General features: G+C 45.7%; 1 protein-coding gene across 2 annotated transcripts in view; it reads right to left on the bottom strand.

Annotated features, from left to right (window-relative positions):
• The window catches only part of PAK3 (p21 (RAC1) activated kinase 3), a 79,829-nt gene that overhangs the window by 42,658 nt on the left and 24,109 nt on the right, over positions 1 to 13,062 (bottom strand). For both annotated transcript variants that reach the window (XM_068408442.1, XM_068408441.1), the window contains exon 2: positions 2,413 to 2,609. In XM_068408442.1, coding sequence (XP_068264543.1) covers positions 2,413 to 2,587 — 175 coding nt within the window. In that variant the 5' untranslated portion in view covers positions 2,588 to 2,609. The remainder of the gene's footprint in view (positions 1 to 2,412; positions 2,610 to 13,062) is intronic.

The following is a 13,062-nucleotide window of genomic DNA, read 5'->3' as shown; positions in this document are numbered from 1 at the left end:
GGTGCTATGGGAAGGAGCAGGACACGAGTGCCTAAGTGGCTTGTTTCAACTGTAGAAGTACAGAGGGGCCCCACAGAGTCACCAGCGACTTGCCAAAACAAGGTTTTAAACCAGAAGTGCTCAAACACTAACTGAAAACCCTACATGCCAACAGAGGAGTGTCTGTGAAGGACTCCTGGTCCCTGACCACAGCAGTCCCGGCACACACCATTGCCTTGGAGAGAACGCACCGTAGCGTATCCATCCTCGCATCCCTCCCGTCTGGTGAGCAAATGAAAGACAACAAAGTTCCTGCAGGTACAGGCAGAAACACTGCCATGGTGTGTTCTTCACGTTCTGTTTACTAGAACCAGTGGTGGACTATTAATATAAATTTGCGATGCTGCAAAGCACTGTACTGGATGAGAACAGCCGTATTAATCACCTTCTGTTTTATAAGCAGGACTCTCAAAAACGTGTCACTGAGTCTGTGAAGCACGCACAGGCCAGCTGATACCCCGATCCACAAGCCAACCCTAAGACGAAACCACCTCAAGGGGCTTGGCCAGCCAAGCTAAACTTCCTCCGTTTACTATTTTACCCAACAAAATTAAGCTATAAATCTTAGCTTACTTTCCCTCACAGTCACATTTAAAATCATGACACTTGTACGTTTCCTACGACTGCTCTGACGGGTAGTTAATTACATCTATTTTTAATGTCACTGATCATTTCCAGGAGGGGCTGTTTCTGGATCTCCCCGTTTCTGCAGGCATTTCACACAGCAACTCCGGCTTAAGAAACGTTCCCTCGGAGAGGAATAATACTACCGTGCTGGCAGTCAGGGGAAGAAGTGACCCAAGTCCTTCCAGGAATTAAACAAGCCGGGAGAGATTTTAATTTTGGCCTTTAGAAAGAATGAATTGAAAAATTAATGTTGTTCCAGAAGGGGACATTTTGGGAAGCACTCTGCAGAGTGAACCGGCCAGGTCTGCCTGAGGAACGGGCCCATCCAGTCACAACCTTCATGCGAGGAGCCACCAGGCCTGCCCCTGACTGAGGGGAGGAACGGGGCTGAAATTGTGCCTCCTACGGCCTGTGAGGAGTTTTGAGTGCCAGACTACCTCCAACTGCTCCACATGACCTGTGGAAGGGACTCGTGAACAGGGCAGCCGAGCAGCACGGGTGAGCTGGAGCTCCGAGGGAACGACCGCAGCTCCATATTTCTGAGCTCTCCTTGGAGGACCAGCGATGCCCATTGAAGGTGGAATCCCTCCTGAAATCCAGCTGGATTTTGTGCTGCTGATCACAACCCTTTGAGCCCCGCATTTCAGCCAGTTTTCAGTCCACCTCACTGCCCACTTATCTGGACTGTACTTCATCAGTCTGTCTGTGAGGATGCTATGGGAGGCTGTGCTGAACACCTTACTCAAGTAGAAATAACACCCACTGCTCTCCCTTCTCCACCAAGCCTGTCAGCTCACAGTAGAAGGCTGTCAGTATGGTTCAGCATGAATTCCCCTTCGTAAATCCGTGCTGACTATTCCCAATCACATTCTTATCCTTTATTTGCGTGGAAATGGTTTCCAGAAGCATTTGCTCCACCAGCTTCCCAGGGACCAAGGCGAGGCTGACTGGCCTGTAGTGACCCAGATCCTCCTTCTTAAAGGCAGGAGTGACATTTGCTTTTTTGCAGTCACCAGGAACATCCCCCAGTCACCATAACCTTTCAAAGACAATCAGGAGTGGCCTTGCAGTGACACCAGCCAGCTCCCTCAGCACTTGTGGGTGCAGCCCATCAGTTCCCATGGCATTACAAAAAAGATCCCTTCCCTTAATTCTGTAATTACACTAACTCAAACCACCTTTCTGCAAATGCATTTGGAAGAATGCAACTGAAACGCTGTTTCCTGCATATTTAAAAGACTCTCTTGCTGTAACAACACCGAGCAGGTTTTAAACCAAGCCATTCTGCGTCCAAGCAACGAGCAAGAAGAGCCTTGCTCCTGTTCCTGGAATGTAAATGCATTAAAAAAAAAAACACAACAGAAGTGTCATGCATCTTGCCTTCTCACTTCTGCAAATGTATTTTCAGACATATACAACCTCACCTCTGTTTTTACTGCAAATGCAAAGCATAAATCGAAAGGAAAGGATTCCCCAGCTTAACTATAAAGTTATTTTTAAAGGCAAGTCGCACAACGTGTGCACGTTTTACGGGCTTTTCAAAGACAAGACAGTAACTGACTGAATACCTCCTCCTCTTTGGAAACATGTTACTAGAGTAATTGGAACAGAAGGCTTTGGAAGGACTGTACCATGTTCTGCAACTGAACCAGAAAGAAAACAGTGGCAGAAAGTAAACACGGCAACCAACAACCAAGAGAGAGCAAACAGAGATGTCGCCACCCATTCGCACTGCTGATACTTTACTTTTATCCCCTCCTCCCGGGAAGATGGAGCGAAGCCTGGCTTTCTTGTTCTTCTCCTCAGGGGCCATGGGGAGCGGTTTCGAACTGTGGTTTAGCGCTGAAGAGTCGCGATTGTTGCTGTTCATTCTCAACGGTGGGGCTGGAGGTTTCTCTTCAATATCCAGACTATCGGACATCTTCAGCAGCCCTCACAGCCTCCTGCAAAAGCAGAACAGAAAGCATGTCTGTCAAGTACGGATGCCAAGGCTGGTGTCCTGGGGAGGAAAGATGGCAAGAAAAGCCTTCTGGTGGAACACGGAAGCCTATTAGAAGTTTGCTCTGAATAAGGTTACTGCTGGTTGCTATAAATAAATGCAGTGGCCAATTCCTAAAAAATCACTGTATTACCATTACAATAAAGCTTTTTAAATCCCTGTTAAAGGATTTTTAAATTTTTATTTACAACTTTTTTTCCTGTAGTTGTTTACAATCCAAATCGTCCCCTAAAACCAGACTTCCAAAGTAAAATTTAAATGATTTACTGAAAACTATCTGGTATCGTAGTGAACCATTTTTATGATTAGAAACAAGGTGCATGTTGGGGGGATATGGATTGCAAGCATTAAGATCTCTATTCCCTCCCTGCTCTGTGCTTGGAGGAGGTTTAGTTCTAAGAATGTGGGGCTTCAAAAGGAATGATCTTCCCAAAGGAAATTAATTCAGAATTAACAATCAAAAACTTTCTTGCACATAAAAATGAGCAATACATCTGCTTTAAAATCAATCAAAACCTAAGCAGGAAAATGACCATATGCTGAACACAATTCACGTCTTCCTCTTTCTGTCCTGCTACCACACAGGTCTGTTACCACAGGGTTGTTTGTGGCACAGCTTTGAACAACAGCACCATCAAGTCCCAAGTACGGTACATCAGCAAGGGGCGGACACGCACAGTCTTTTGTTGACCACTAAGAACATGGGTACTGATCTAAGAAAAAAAATACCCAGAAATTGTTACAAAACTTTCATAAGTTGGGAAAACACAAGGCAGGTAGGACTTCCCAAATTCCTAATCCTTCTGTATCTTAAATATTAAAATTCGAGTCTGGATTAAGCAGCTGGTTTCACAAACAAGCAATGCTTGATGAAATGAACTGTTTTAAGACCTGAAAATAGAGTATGATTTCAGACAGATCAGATGTGATGTGGGCTCTACTGCGTATTTTTAAAGGTTACAGTTCTTCAGGCACCTTGCCTTCCAACCCCTCTAAAATCAGTGGGGCTCCTTTTATGGAAGGCACGTGCAGGCCACTGTGCATGTGTTACGGATCTCTCCTCGTGCCGATTCACAGATAGCACAAGTTATTGCAGTCATCAGCTACTCTTTTAAATTTAAAATGAAGGCAACTATGTTTTTTCAGCTGTGGAAGTCGTAGTTTTTTTTCAGAAGTATCAGCCAAGCGTGGTGACTGTCACTTACACAAAGAGGTCCTGGAACTCAGCTGGTAACAGCACTGCTGCTCTCACTTTGGTCAGGTGAAGCTGCCACAGTGGAGGGGCTTGGGGTTGTTTGGTTAGGGTTTTTTTTTTTTAAGAGCCAAGGTTAACCTTTTCAATAATTGCATTTATTTTGATATAGCTGGAATTTTGCCAGGATTTCCAGCTGATATATTAATAGGGGGTGATCAAATCCACATTGCCTTCACTGATAATACCTTTCACATAAAAACTAAATGACCAACTGAAACATTTAGAGATGTTCACTCTAGGGTGTTTTTCATGACAGGCATTTCAGCCTTTGTTACCATTTTCAAATTACCACACACAAAACGATCACTTCTTTTTTTATTACTTATGTTTTTAATTTCACCTAAATGAGATCCCAAAATGCCAGATCTGAGATTCAAAGCATCTGCCCAGTGACACGAACAGTAAATGAAATATACCATCACATCTCTGGTTTGCACTGGCCCCTGGGTCCACAAAGTGGGGTTCTGAACATCTGGATCCCCAAGGGATCCCAGGGTCCCATCCTGGGGTCACACAGCTGACAGCCCTAGCTGGTCCCAGCCCCCTCCCTGGTGCACACAGCATGACGTGGGGATCCTGGAGATCTTGATTCATGAAGATGCACTTAAAGACGTTACTGACCCCAGCTGCTCACCTCCATCAGGGGAGCAGTTTGTATGAGCACCCTTCCCAGCCGACTTCATCAACTGGTTTGTGTCAAATTAGTGATCTGAGCTATTCTGGCATATTTTGCCTGCAGCAAATTAGGGAGAGCTCAAACAATCACTCTGCTGGTAGATCAATATGGTGTTCACCAGCCAAAGAGGATGTCTACTTGTAGGCTCAAGCCCTGTGTGAACTGCTAGACCTTCCCTACACCCCGGAGTGGCTCACCTCCACCTGTACACTGCACACGTAATACTCAACCACAGGCAGCCACCAACCAGGTGTTGCTCCCTAGAGCTTTGCCTTCAGGCCTAGAAGCATAGAAAAGATCACACTCTCTTAATGATGTCATGTATTGGAGGCAGCTGTCAGACAGAAAGATGTTGGTGTCATCTGGAACACGCCGCCTGGGAAAGCACAGCAGTGACCCTCCACAGAAAAGTGCCGTCCCTGGCACAGGCTGTCCGGGCAGAGAGCTACTGGGAGACCTGCTCTGGCGATGGAGGAACTCGGCCCACCCTCCTAGGGAAGCACATCTGTAATATCCCCAAGGAACAGCTGTAATTGTGCCCAGGCTAGGGCTTGTGCTGATCTAACTTTCAAGCACAGACTAGCCTATTTACCTAGAGAACTAAATGCTTTTGTAGATTTAGGTCAAACAGTCAACCTTACTAATCTTGGTGATTTCCATCCCGAAATGCAGGAGGTTTTCCAGTGATGGGGTGGAGGGGTGTGTGTGTAGCAACAGTGATGAAAACTACTATAAGGTGACAGGGAGAACTAGATGTGTATCTTGACATGGCTCCCTGTCCCTCCAGCAGTTCTCACAGACTAGGAACTTAGGGCAACAGAGGCTTTTAATTTCTCTTTAACCCACCTACGAATACTTTCCCAGTGCCAAAGACAGCCTTTGTTCCCCGAGCTCACCGGCGTGAGGCTGGCCACAGAAGCACCGAGGCACTTTTTCAGCTTGTTATCAAAAGCAAGACGGTTATTCTGCGAAGTCCATCATAGGGCACAAAGTTTCAGCTGTCCCTGAGAATGGGACAACTGTATCTGTCACTGCATCTATTTGTAAACAATGCCAGTGTGCTGAAAGAGGTCCTCCCATGGGATTTCATTCCACAAAGAATACTATTAACGGTTTCTGGCCCAATTTGCCTATGACGTAATTATTTCCAAGATTTTGAAAGGAACACTATATTTTGTTCAGAGCTGTTTCAGGCTCAGTTTCAAGAACTGTACAAAGCTCTTTTATGTACTTCTAAACCAGGGAAAAAAAAAAAAAAAAGAGGGGGGAAGATAGCATAAAAGGTTTAACAGTTGCTACTAACTTTCTGAAGTTGGTCTACATGAAAACTAAAGCAAACCACAAGGCAATACACACCAAGAGACCCGAAATTCATGGGTTTCCTCATCAGAGCCCATCTGCTCTTCCATTCATTCTAATTTTGAGAATTTCCATGCTAAGTTTCTACACAGTACTTCAAGAAACACATAATGCAGTGAAGACCTTCTCCCATAGAAGCTATTGAAAGCAAACCCCTCAACAAGACAAAAAACCCCTCCAATTCCCACCTGTATCAGAACTGCAAATTCCAGGAGAACAATGCTGAAGTAACATACTCCATGCCCAAAGGATCGCAAAATCCACAGGACTGACTGAAGGGTAGGGAGCAGTTCCAGGGTCTCTGAGCTAACACTCCACAGCCCCGCAAGCTCAGGGAGACAGCATGGCACTGGTTTATGCTCCTGTCAAATCACAACTACCTTCTGCCAGAGAAAATTCCTTCTGATGCCCATTGGCTTTAAGAAAGCATTTAAAGAAACAGACTGTTGTACCAAAACACACAAGTGTATTCGAGCGCATTAGCTGGGGCTTCACAGCCAAGTGGCAAACGCTGAAATTAAACTCCCAGCCAGGTCAGTTGCTTCTACACAACTATTACAGGATTATAGAAGACGATTCAACCTCCCTTCCCTCCCCCCCAACCTCTTCCAATCACCAGTTTCGTTCAGCATAAAGACAAACACTGACTTTAAATATATGGCATTCAGCTCCTCCATGACTCAGTTCCCCCTTTGCAAAAGCCTAGCTTACAATATTTTTGCACCTAGTTCTTGCCAAGCTAGGGAGAGGAGAGGAATGAAGATATTTGAAGCACCCAAATGTCTTCAAAACAACACACACACAAAAAAATGGTTCAATTCAGTTCAAGTTCAGAGCAGAATCTCATGCTGGTCCTTGATCCCAGTAAGCTCTTCACCCCTGTGTACCTGGGCAATAGTGTCTGTAGATAGATCCGGAACAGCTTGCTTAGGTTAGTCACGTTATTTCAAAGTCTGCAGCATTCAGACATGACTGCTTCCAATTAAAACTCACAAAGAGTATCCTGTTTGCGGGGACACTGGTGTTCATTTTCGAAGCCCCAGAGATACTATTGCAGCTTGGATGCAGCAAAACTGTTCCTAAGATCCCTCCACTGAAAGGAGCAGTGCCAATTTTCAGGCAGTAGCTTTGCAAACGTAACATGAAGATGCAACGCTCGCTCTTTGTTTATAAATACACTTCCTGCAAAAAGATATTTTATTACTTAGTTATATGGGCCAAATTCTGCTCCCAGTGATACTCATCCACTTCCCAGAAATCAATGGTGATGTAACTGAGAAGGATTCTCTCTAGATACTGAGACACTCTGTTCATTAAGTACTATCTGAAGATACTTCTATAGTACTTCCCAGCCCAGCTGCAGAACTGTAGCTGCTCTTCTACAGCTGCATGTTTACTTGCATTTTTCTTAAAGTTCATTTGAAAGAGCAGCCAGTTGCTTGTGCAGAATGGATGCAGTCATGGCTTCACTACTTACGTGAAAGATGTTTACTGTCTTCTCTGCAAAACTTGGTTAAGTTAAAACACAAGTGACGCCTTTTTGATAAAAAAAGGGCCATATTCAGCATCAGCTAAAGCAGAGACAACTCTGCCTGGTCACTCAGGGTCCATAACGCCCCCAGGGCAGTCTGTGCGCAGCTGCTTGCACCCTGTAAGCAGCTTATGATTTCCTTCAATATATTCATTTATTCAGAAGTTACCCTCTGAAACTTGCTACAAGTAACTTCTGGCCTCTGAACTGGCTGTTCATAAGCAGCTCCCTGGGAGGGGGATATTTTGAATTCAGGTTGTATCCAAGCAAAACTATCCAGGTCACAAGGACTTGCGACTGTTTCCTGAGATGGGATAAACAAACTTCTGTCAGTCACTAAGTGACTTACTAATATTGGTTTAAAATTCACTCCTGACAGTGCACTTGCAGCAGTAGTGTCAAAAAATGAACACAGAAGGGATGTGAATGCAGTTTCCATGAATTTAATGGTTTTGAATAAATATTTCTTCAAATTTATTATGTCCTTTGTCTGGACCTCGAGAGCCACCCAGCTAAATTGCTTAGAGCTGGGAATGGACTGAAGCAGCGGAGCTTGTCACAACTAAGGAAAGTAACCTGCAAACATTTTTTTTTTCCCCTTGCTTAATTTACACTTGACAGCATTTTCCAGTAAACGGCCTTCAAGGATCTCTCCTCTTCAAACGCTTCATCTACCCATCTCACTACACTTCTTTCCACAACTCTTTCCCTGCAAACTGCCCGCGCGACCACAGGCAGCGCTTCACGAAATGCATCTGACTTCCATCTCACAACACCCTCCAGCCCACCCGCTTTAAGCGCCTCTTCCCACACGCTGGGCACCCGCTCCTGCTCCGCAGACGCCCAGTACCCCGTGCCCTCTCCCACCACAACAGCCTCGCGGCTCCTCACGTAGGTTCGCTCTTCCAAGTGGCAACAAGTATTGGGACTGGTCCAGGTTTTAACAGAGCACCTCTCACTTTCCCTCTCTGTGCCACGCCGCGGCTCTTCAGGCTGTGGTCCCAAAAAGCAAAACATGGGATTATTTTTGCATCACTAAAGCCAGCGATGTTTAACCTTAGGTGTATTTTTAAGCACTGCTTAAGCACAGCCCTTAATGGATGAGATAACACGCACAAGGACCTTGAGGCTTCAAGAAAAACTGGCGAGAGCGAGAGTCCCTCTCCCCCCGTCGGGCCAGGGCTGAGCCCTACAGCACACCCCTAGCCCAACCTATTTTCTTTGTGGGTGTTTTTTCCTCACATCAAAACAAAAGCAATCGGTTCCAACTGCGCTCATGCCGGGATCCTGGCCGCTCGCTAAACCGCTTGAGCTTTGGGATGGTGACATGACCTGGGAGGGAAGGAGTGTGTGTACAGAGGGTGTGGGGCAGCGAAACCTTGTCCAGGCATTCACTAATTAAACCTCCTAACTGCACAGCAACGAAAGGAGACATATTCCTATGGGTTACATCAAGTGAGCACCTCGCAGCACCACAGCAGCAGCAGATGGCCTGTGCAAAGCGGCTGCAAAACCACCTCACGCACACGGTCCCGTAACAGGAACAAGCAAACGAAGTATGTAAAGGCGGAGTTTGGGTCCTAAGTGCACGCTCAAAGCCTGGCTGCCAGGAAAGCCCCGGTGGTAACCCTATGCCAGGCAGCCTCTCCGTCATTACTTCAAAAACACTGATGGTATATGGATTTTATATCATTATGAAACACACTTTCAGGTAACTATTTTTGACAGGAAAAGTGACTTAACCTCATATGGCATGGACACATCATACCCTGCCGATGCAGAAAAGCTCGGTGGGTCACTAGCACACTTCTGCCACCCAGAGAGAGCAAGTGAAGAGCTTCCACCCTCCTGGCTGCCTTGGGAAGAGCCACCAGCACCTCCACCTGCTCGCACCCCGTCCCAGACAGCTACATGGGTATTTTTGTCATGGTTTTTTTTCGAATCATGGTTTGAAACAAAAAGGTTGTGCTCTAAGCCATTGAATCTGGAGACGTGCTTAGACTGCCAGAGCAATGGAAACTCCAGAAGGAGCTAAAAGAGGAAAAAGGGAAGGACACCAAAATGAGGTGGAAGCCCCCAGAATTATCTCCATGGAGCCACAACCTTTTTTTTTTTTTCTCCTTTTTTTTTTTTTTCCTCTTTTAATGTAATGGGAAACACTTCTCTGGGATTGACAAAAAATAATGAAAAAGTACCTAGAAAAGGCTTTCATATGCAAGAGGAAAACCCAAAACTCTTACCACTCCCTCTTGCTTTTTATTTACACAGCTGAAGGGCCCCACACAGCAGAAAAGGATGTCTCAGAATCTACTGTGCCTATCAAATATCCCACATGCCACAGTATTGCACCACTTGCCCTTGTCTACACATGAAAGCATGTGTGAAATGAAGTATGGATTTAAACCATCTTAGACTGAAATAATTCTCCACATGGTTTTTATTATTCCTAGTTCAGAGCTTAAGCCTTAAATTCACTTCTGTTCTCTGTGAGGAGTCACATGTAAACCAAGAAAAGCTACTTATTGGAGACACCAACATTGCAAATGCAGCAATAAAAATTTCATTACCTTGATTTGGATTAAAATAGCCAAGACAAATTGAGTTCTAATTTGAGTTAGCAACTTGAAGTCAATCCTGATGCAGTGTCCAAGATCAGGTGTGAGAAGCCAGCCCCTCCTGCAACCTACATATGGAGAGACAGCTACAAGCAATCTACTTGCTGTGAGTTAATGAGTCTTTTGAGTGTGGCAACAAAGCCTGCCCATGCCCCTTCCTTCTTGCATCCTGAAAGTGACTTAAATGCTTTCTAACTGACAATTAAAATGGACCAGGCACTGACTCTGTAACCCACGTTGCTGGATTTTTTGTAGGTTCAAGCTGAACACTTGTCATCTCACTTAGCTGGCCAGTCAACCCGAGCACAGAGTAAAAGGATCTGTGCTCTTCAGACGTCATCTTTTTCTGGTACCAAAGAGTATTCATGCTGGAAGCCTTATAGCAGTGTCTCTGCCGCGACTTAACCAAAGGACTGTGATTTCGTCAGTTCAGCTGGAGCAAGGCAAGGCCCCAAAGCAATGCAGAGAACCCAAACCTGGGCTTGCTCCTCACAGCAACAGTTAAGAGTGCAACAGCACCTGGACACCTGAAATATTAAACTGACAGGGTTCGAATAATGCCCATATTTATATGGTGGGGAGCACACTATCGTTGCCTTCAAAGACCACAACTGTTGCAACTCAGCACAAGAATTTCACCCCTTCTCTCTTCTCGGGTGATACGTGTTACCGGTGAATCTACACTGGCCTGGTAAGGCACCACGCTATCGCACATGCTTCACCTGTACCTGAGAAATACCCCAGGAAAAATCCTGCTGTGGTATTCCATCAATGCAAACGTCACTCACTTTACACATCACACGTGTCCCTTTCTGCAGAAAGGGATACAAAGCTCCCTTACACCAACAAATCTGGAACCACGCAAGGGCGATGGCATCGCTTCATGCTGGCAGGATGCTTCTGTCAACACAGCTTCAGGACATGCAGGTTGAACTGCCAGTTCTTCCACTGGCCTTGGACAGCCTGGGAGTCTCTTTACCATGTTCTCCTACCTTTTATCCTCTCTTCTCGTGCCTCTGTAGTGCACGTGCATTTGGGTGCAGGGTTTGTCTTCAACTTACATGGATGGCACCACGCCGTGGTCTGTGTCTGCACTCTCAGCAGAGCAACACACATCACCCACCAACCCAACTGTTTGCACCATCTTAAAACAGAGTTGGAGCATCCCAAGGCAGAGACCCGAGGTCTGTTTCACAGAGCCTGCTCTTTTGCAGCAGAGGAAAGGCAGACAGCCTGCAAACCACCCGCACAGGAGCTTGGATCTGGCCACTCTCAAGCAGAGTTTTGATCCCCAGCTACACCCAGGCTAAAAACCAGCAACCTGGGCAGAGCATTCACCAGTCACAGGGTTTGGCAGATGTAAGCTTGCTCTCATCACTGTTCTCACTCTTACCACGTAAACAATATCAAAGGAAGCCTCTTCTTGCTTTGACTTCCATAATAAAAATTCTATATATAAAAAAGTCCTTGAGTTCATTTTTTTGGGGCACCCTAAACTCCTACTGAACTCCAGCTGGTGCATTAAGACTGCTTGTAACAAACCACTTGGCATCTTGCCTATTATGTTTTTCATTTTGTTTACATAAAAAAAAAAGAATCAAACAGGTTTTGGAAGAAGAAAGAGAGGGGGAAAAAAAGAAAAAAGGAGCAGTTTCCCTGCTCCTCATATTCTCTGCAGGTGTTGGTGCTTTCCCTGCTCTTGCACAGTTTATTCTCTGCTGGACATACTCACAGAAGATGTGCCGTGATAAACACGAAGAGGAAGCAGCAATACAATGCCAGTAATTGAAAATTAAAGACAGTTGCCATTTTCTAGCACCTTCCAGTCACCTTTTAGCTCATTTTGCCTTTGCAACCCTTAGTCTGCGAGCTGAGAAACTTGCTGTAGTAAACACCACTAAATCCCTGTGACAGAGGAGAAGGATGAATCTGACATTTAGAAGACTTAACTCAAGGCCACCCCAGGACTGCCAGGCAGGGCTGGGAGGTGGACCCCACTCCAGGAAGGAAAAATAAAGAACAGGGAGTCCTCTGGATGCCTCCAGCTCTGCTACTGGGGCTGAAGACAAAGACCTCTAATAAGGAGAGCATGGGACAGATTTCAGGCCTCCAAATGCCACAAGCAAGACAGACCAACACCACATGAGAAGATTTGCTGTACTGATCTTCCCAAGACATTATGGTATGGTTGGAAGGACACAGCTCCTGCCTCCAGGTAAGGAAAGGGCGAAGCCCAGGCTGCCACATGCCTTTCAGTGGCGAGGTGGATGCGTTCCAGATTCTGCATCACCTCTTCAGGGCACTAGGGCAGGAAGGCATTCATATCCCCATTTACTTCCTCAGGGACAACGTTTTGCCTTTTATTCTTTGCCAGGGCTTTTATTTACAGCTGACTAGCTTCATATATCTAATATTCACCTGCTACGTTAGTGATCTTATCGTGCGTAATGGCGTATCTACCTTGGGGGTATTATGGATCTGGAGCAGTCAGAGCAGTTGCTGCGTGCACTTATTTCCAGTTGCCAGCTAGACCCGGGCTTCAGAGCAGCAGGATGGGAAGACCAGGAGAGGAAACGTACAAATGCTGTTCTTGAATAGGTCAGGGGAGAAATGACACCTATGTGCAGAAAGCAAAACAAGATCCACACACTAAACCTGTTGTTTTCTCAGCTACCACAATGGTCTGGTATTTTTAAACTGCTAAAACAGGGATTCGGCATTTAACGCCTCATTGCTCCAAAAAATAAAGATAATCTGCTCCAGAGTAGTGCTCTACTACTCCTTCTTGCCTGACTCCACATTACAAGAGGAAAACTGTTCTTCACCCTCTTACCACCTAAATGAAAAAATGAAGGGGTTCAGGGAACTACTCACAATTCCTCTGCAGTTGTCCACAGCCTCCTGCACAGAGTCTGCAACCACCATGGCCAAGCACACTGGGCCCAGTGCAGGACGAAACAA

Source organism: Nyctibius grandis, chromosome 10, assembly GCF_013368605.1.
Source record: "Nyctibius grandis isolate bNycGra1 chromosome 10, bNycGra1.pri, whole genome shotgun sequence".
NCBI lineage: Eukaryota > Metazoa > Chordata > Aves > Nyctibiiformes > Nyctibiidae > Nyctibius > Nyctibius grandis.
The sequence above is the reverse complement of the archived record's forward strand: the minus strand, read 5'-3'. Positions and strand labels throughout refer to the sequence as shown.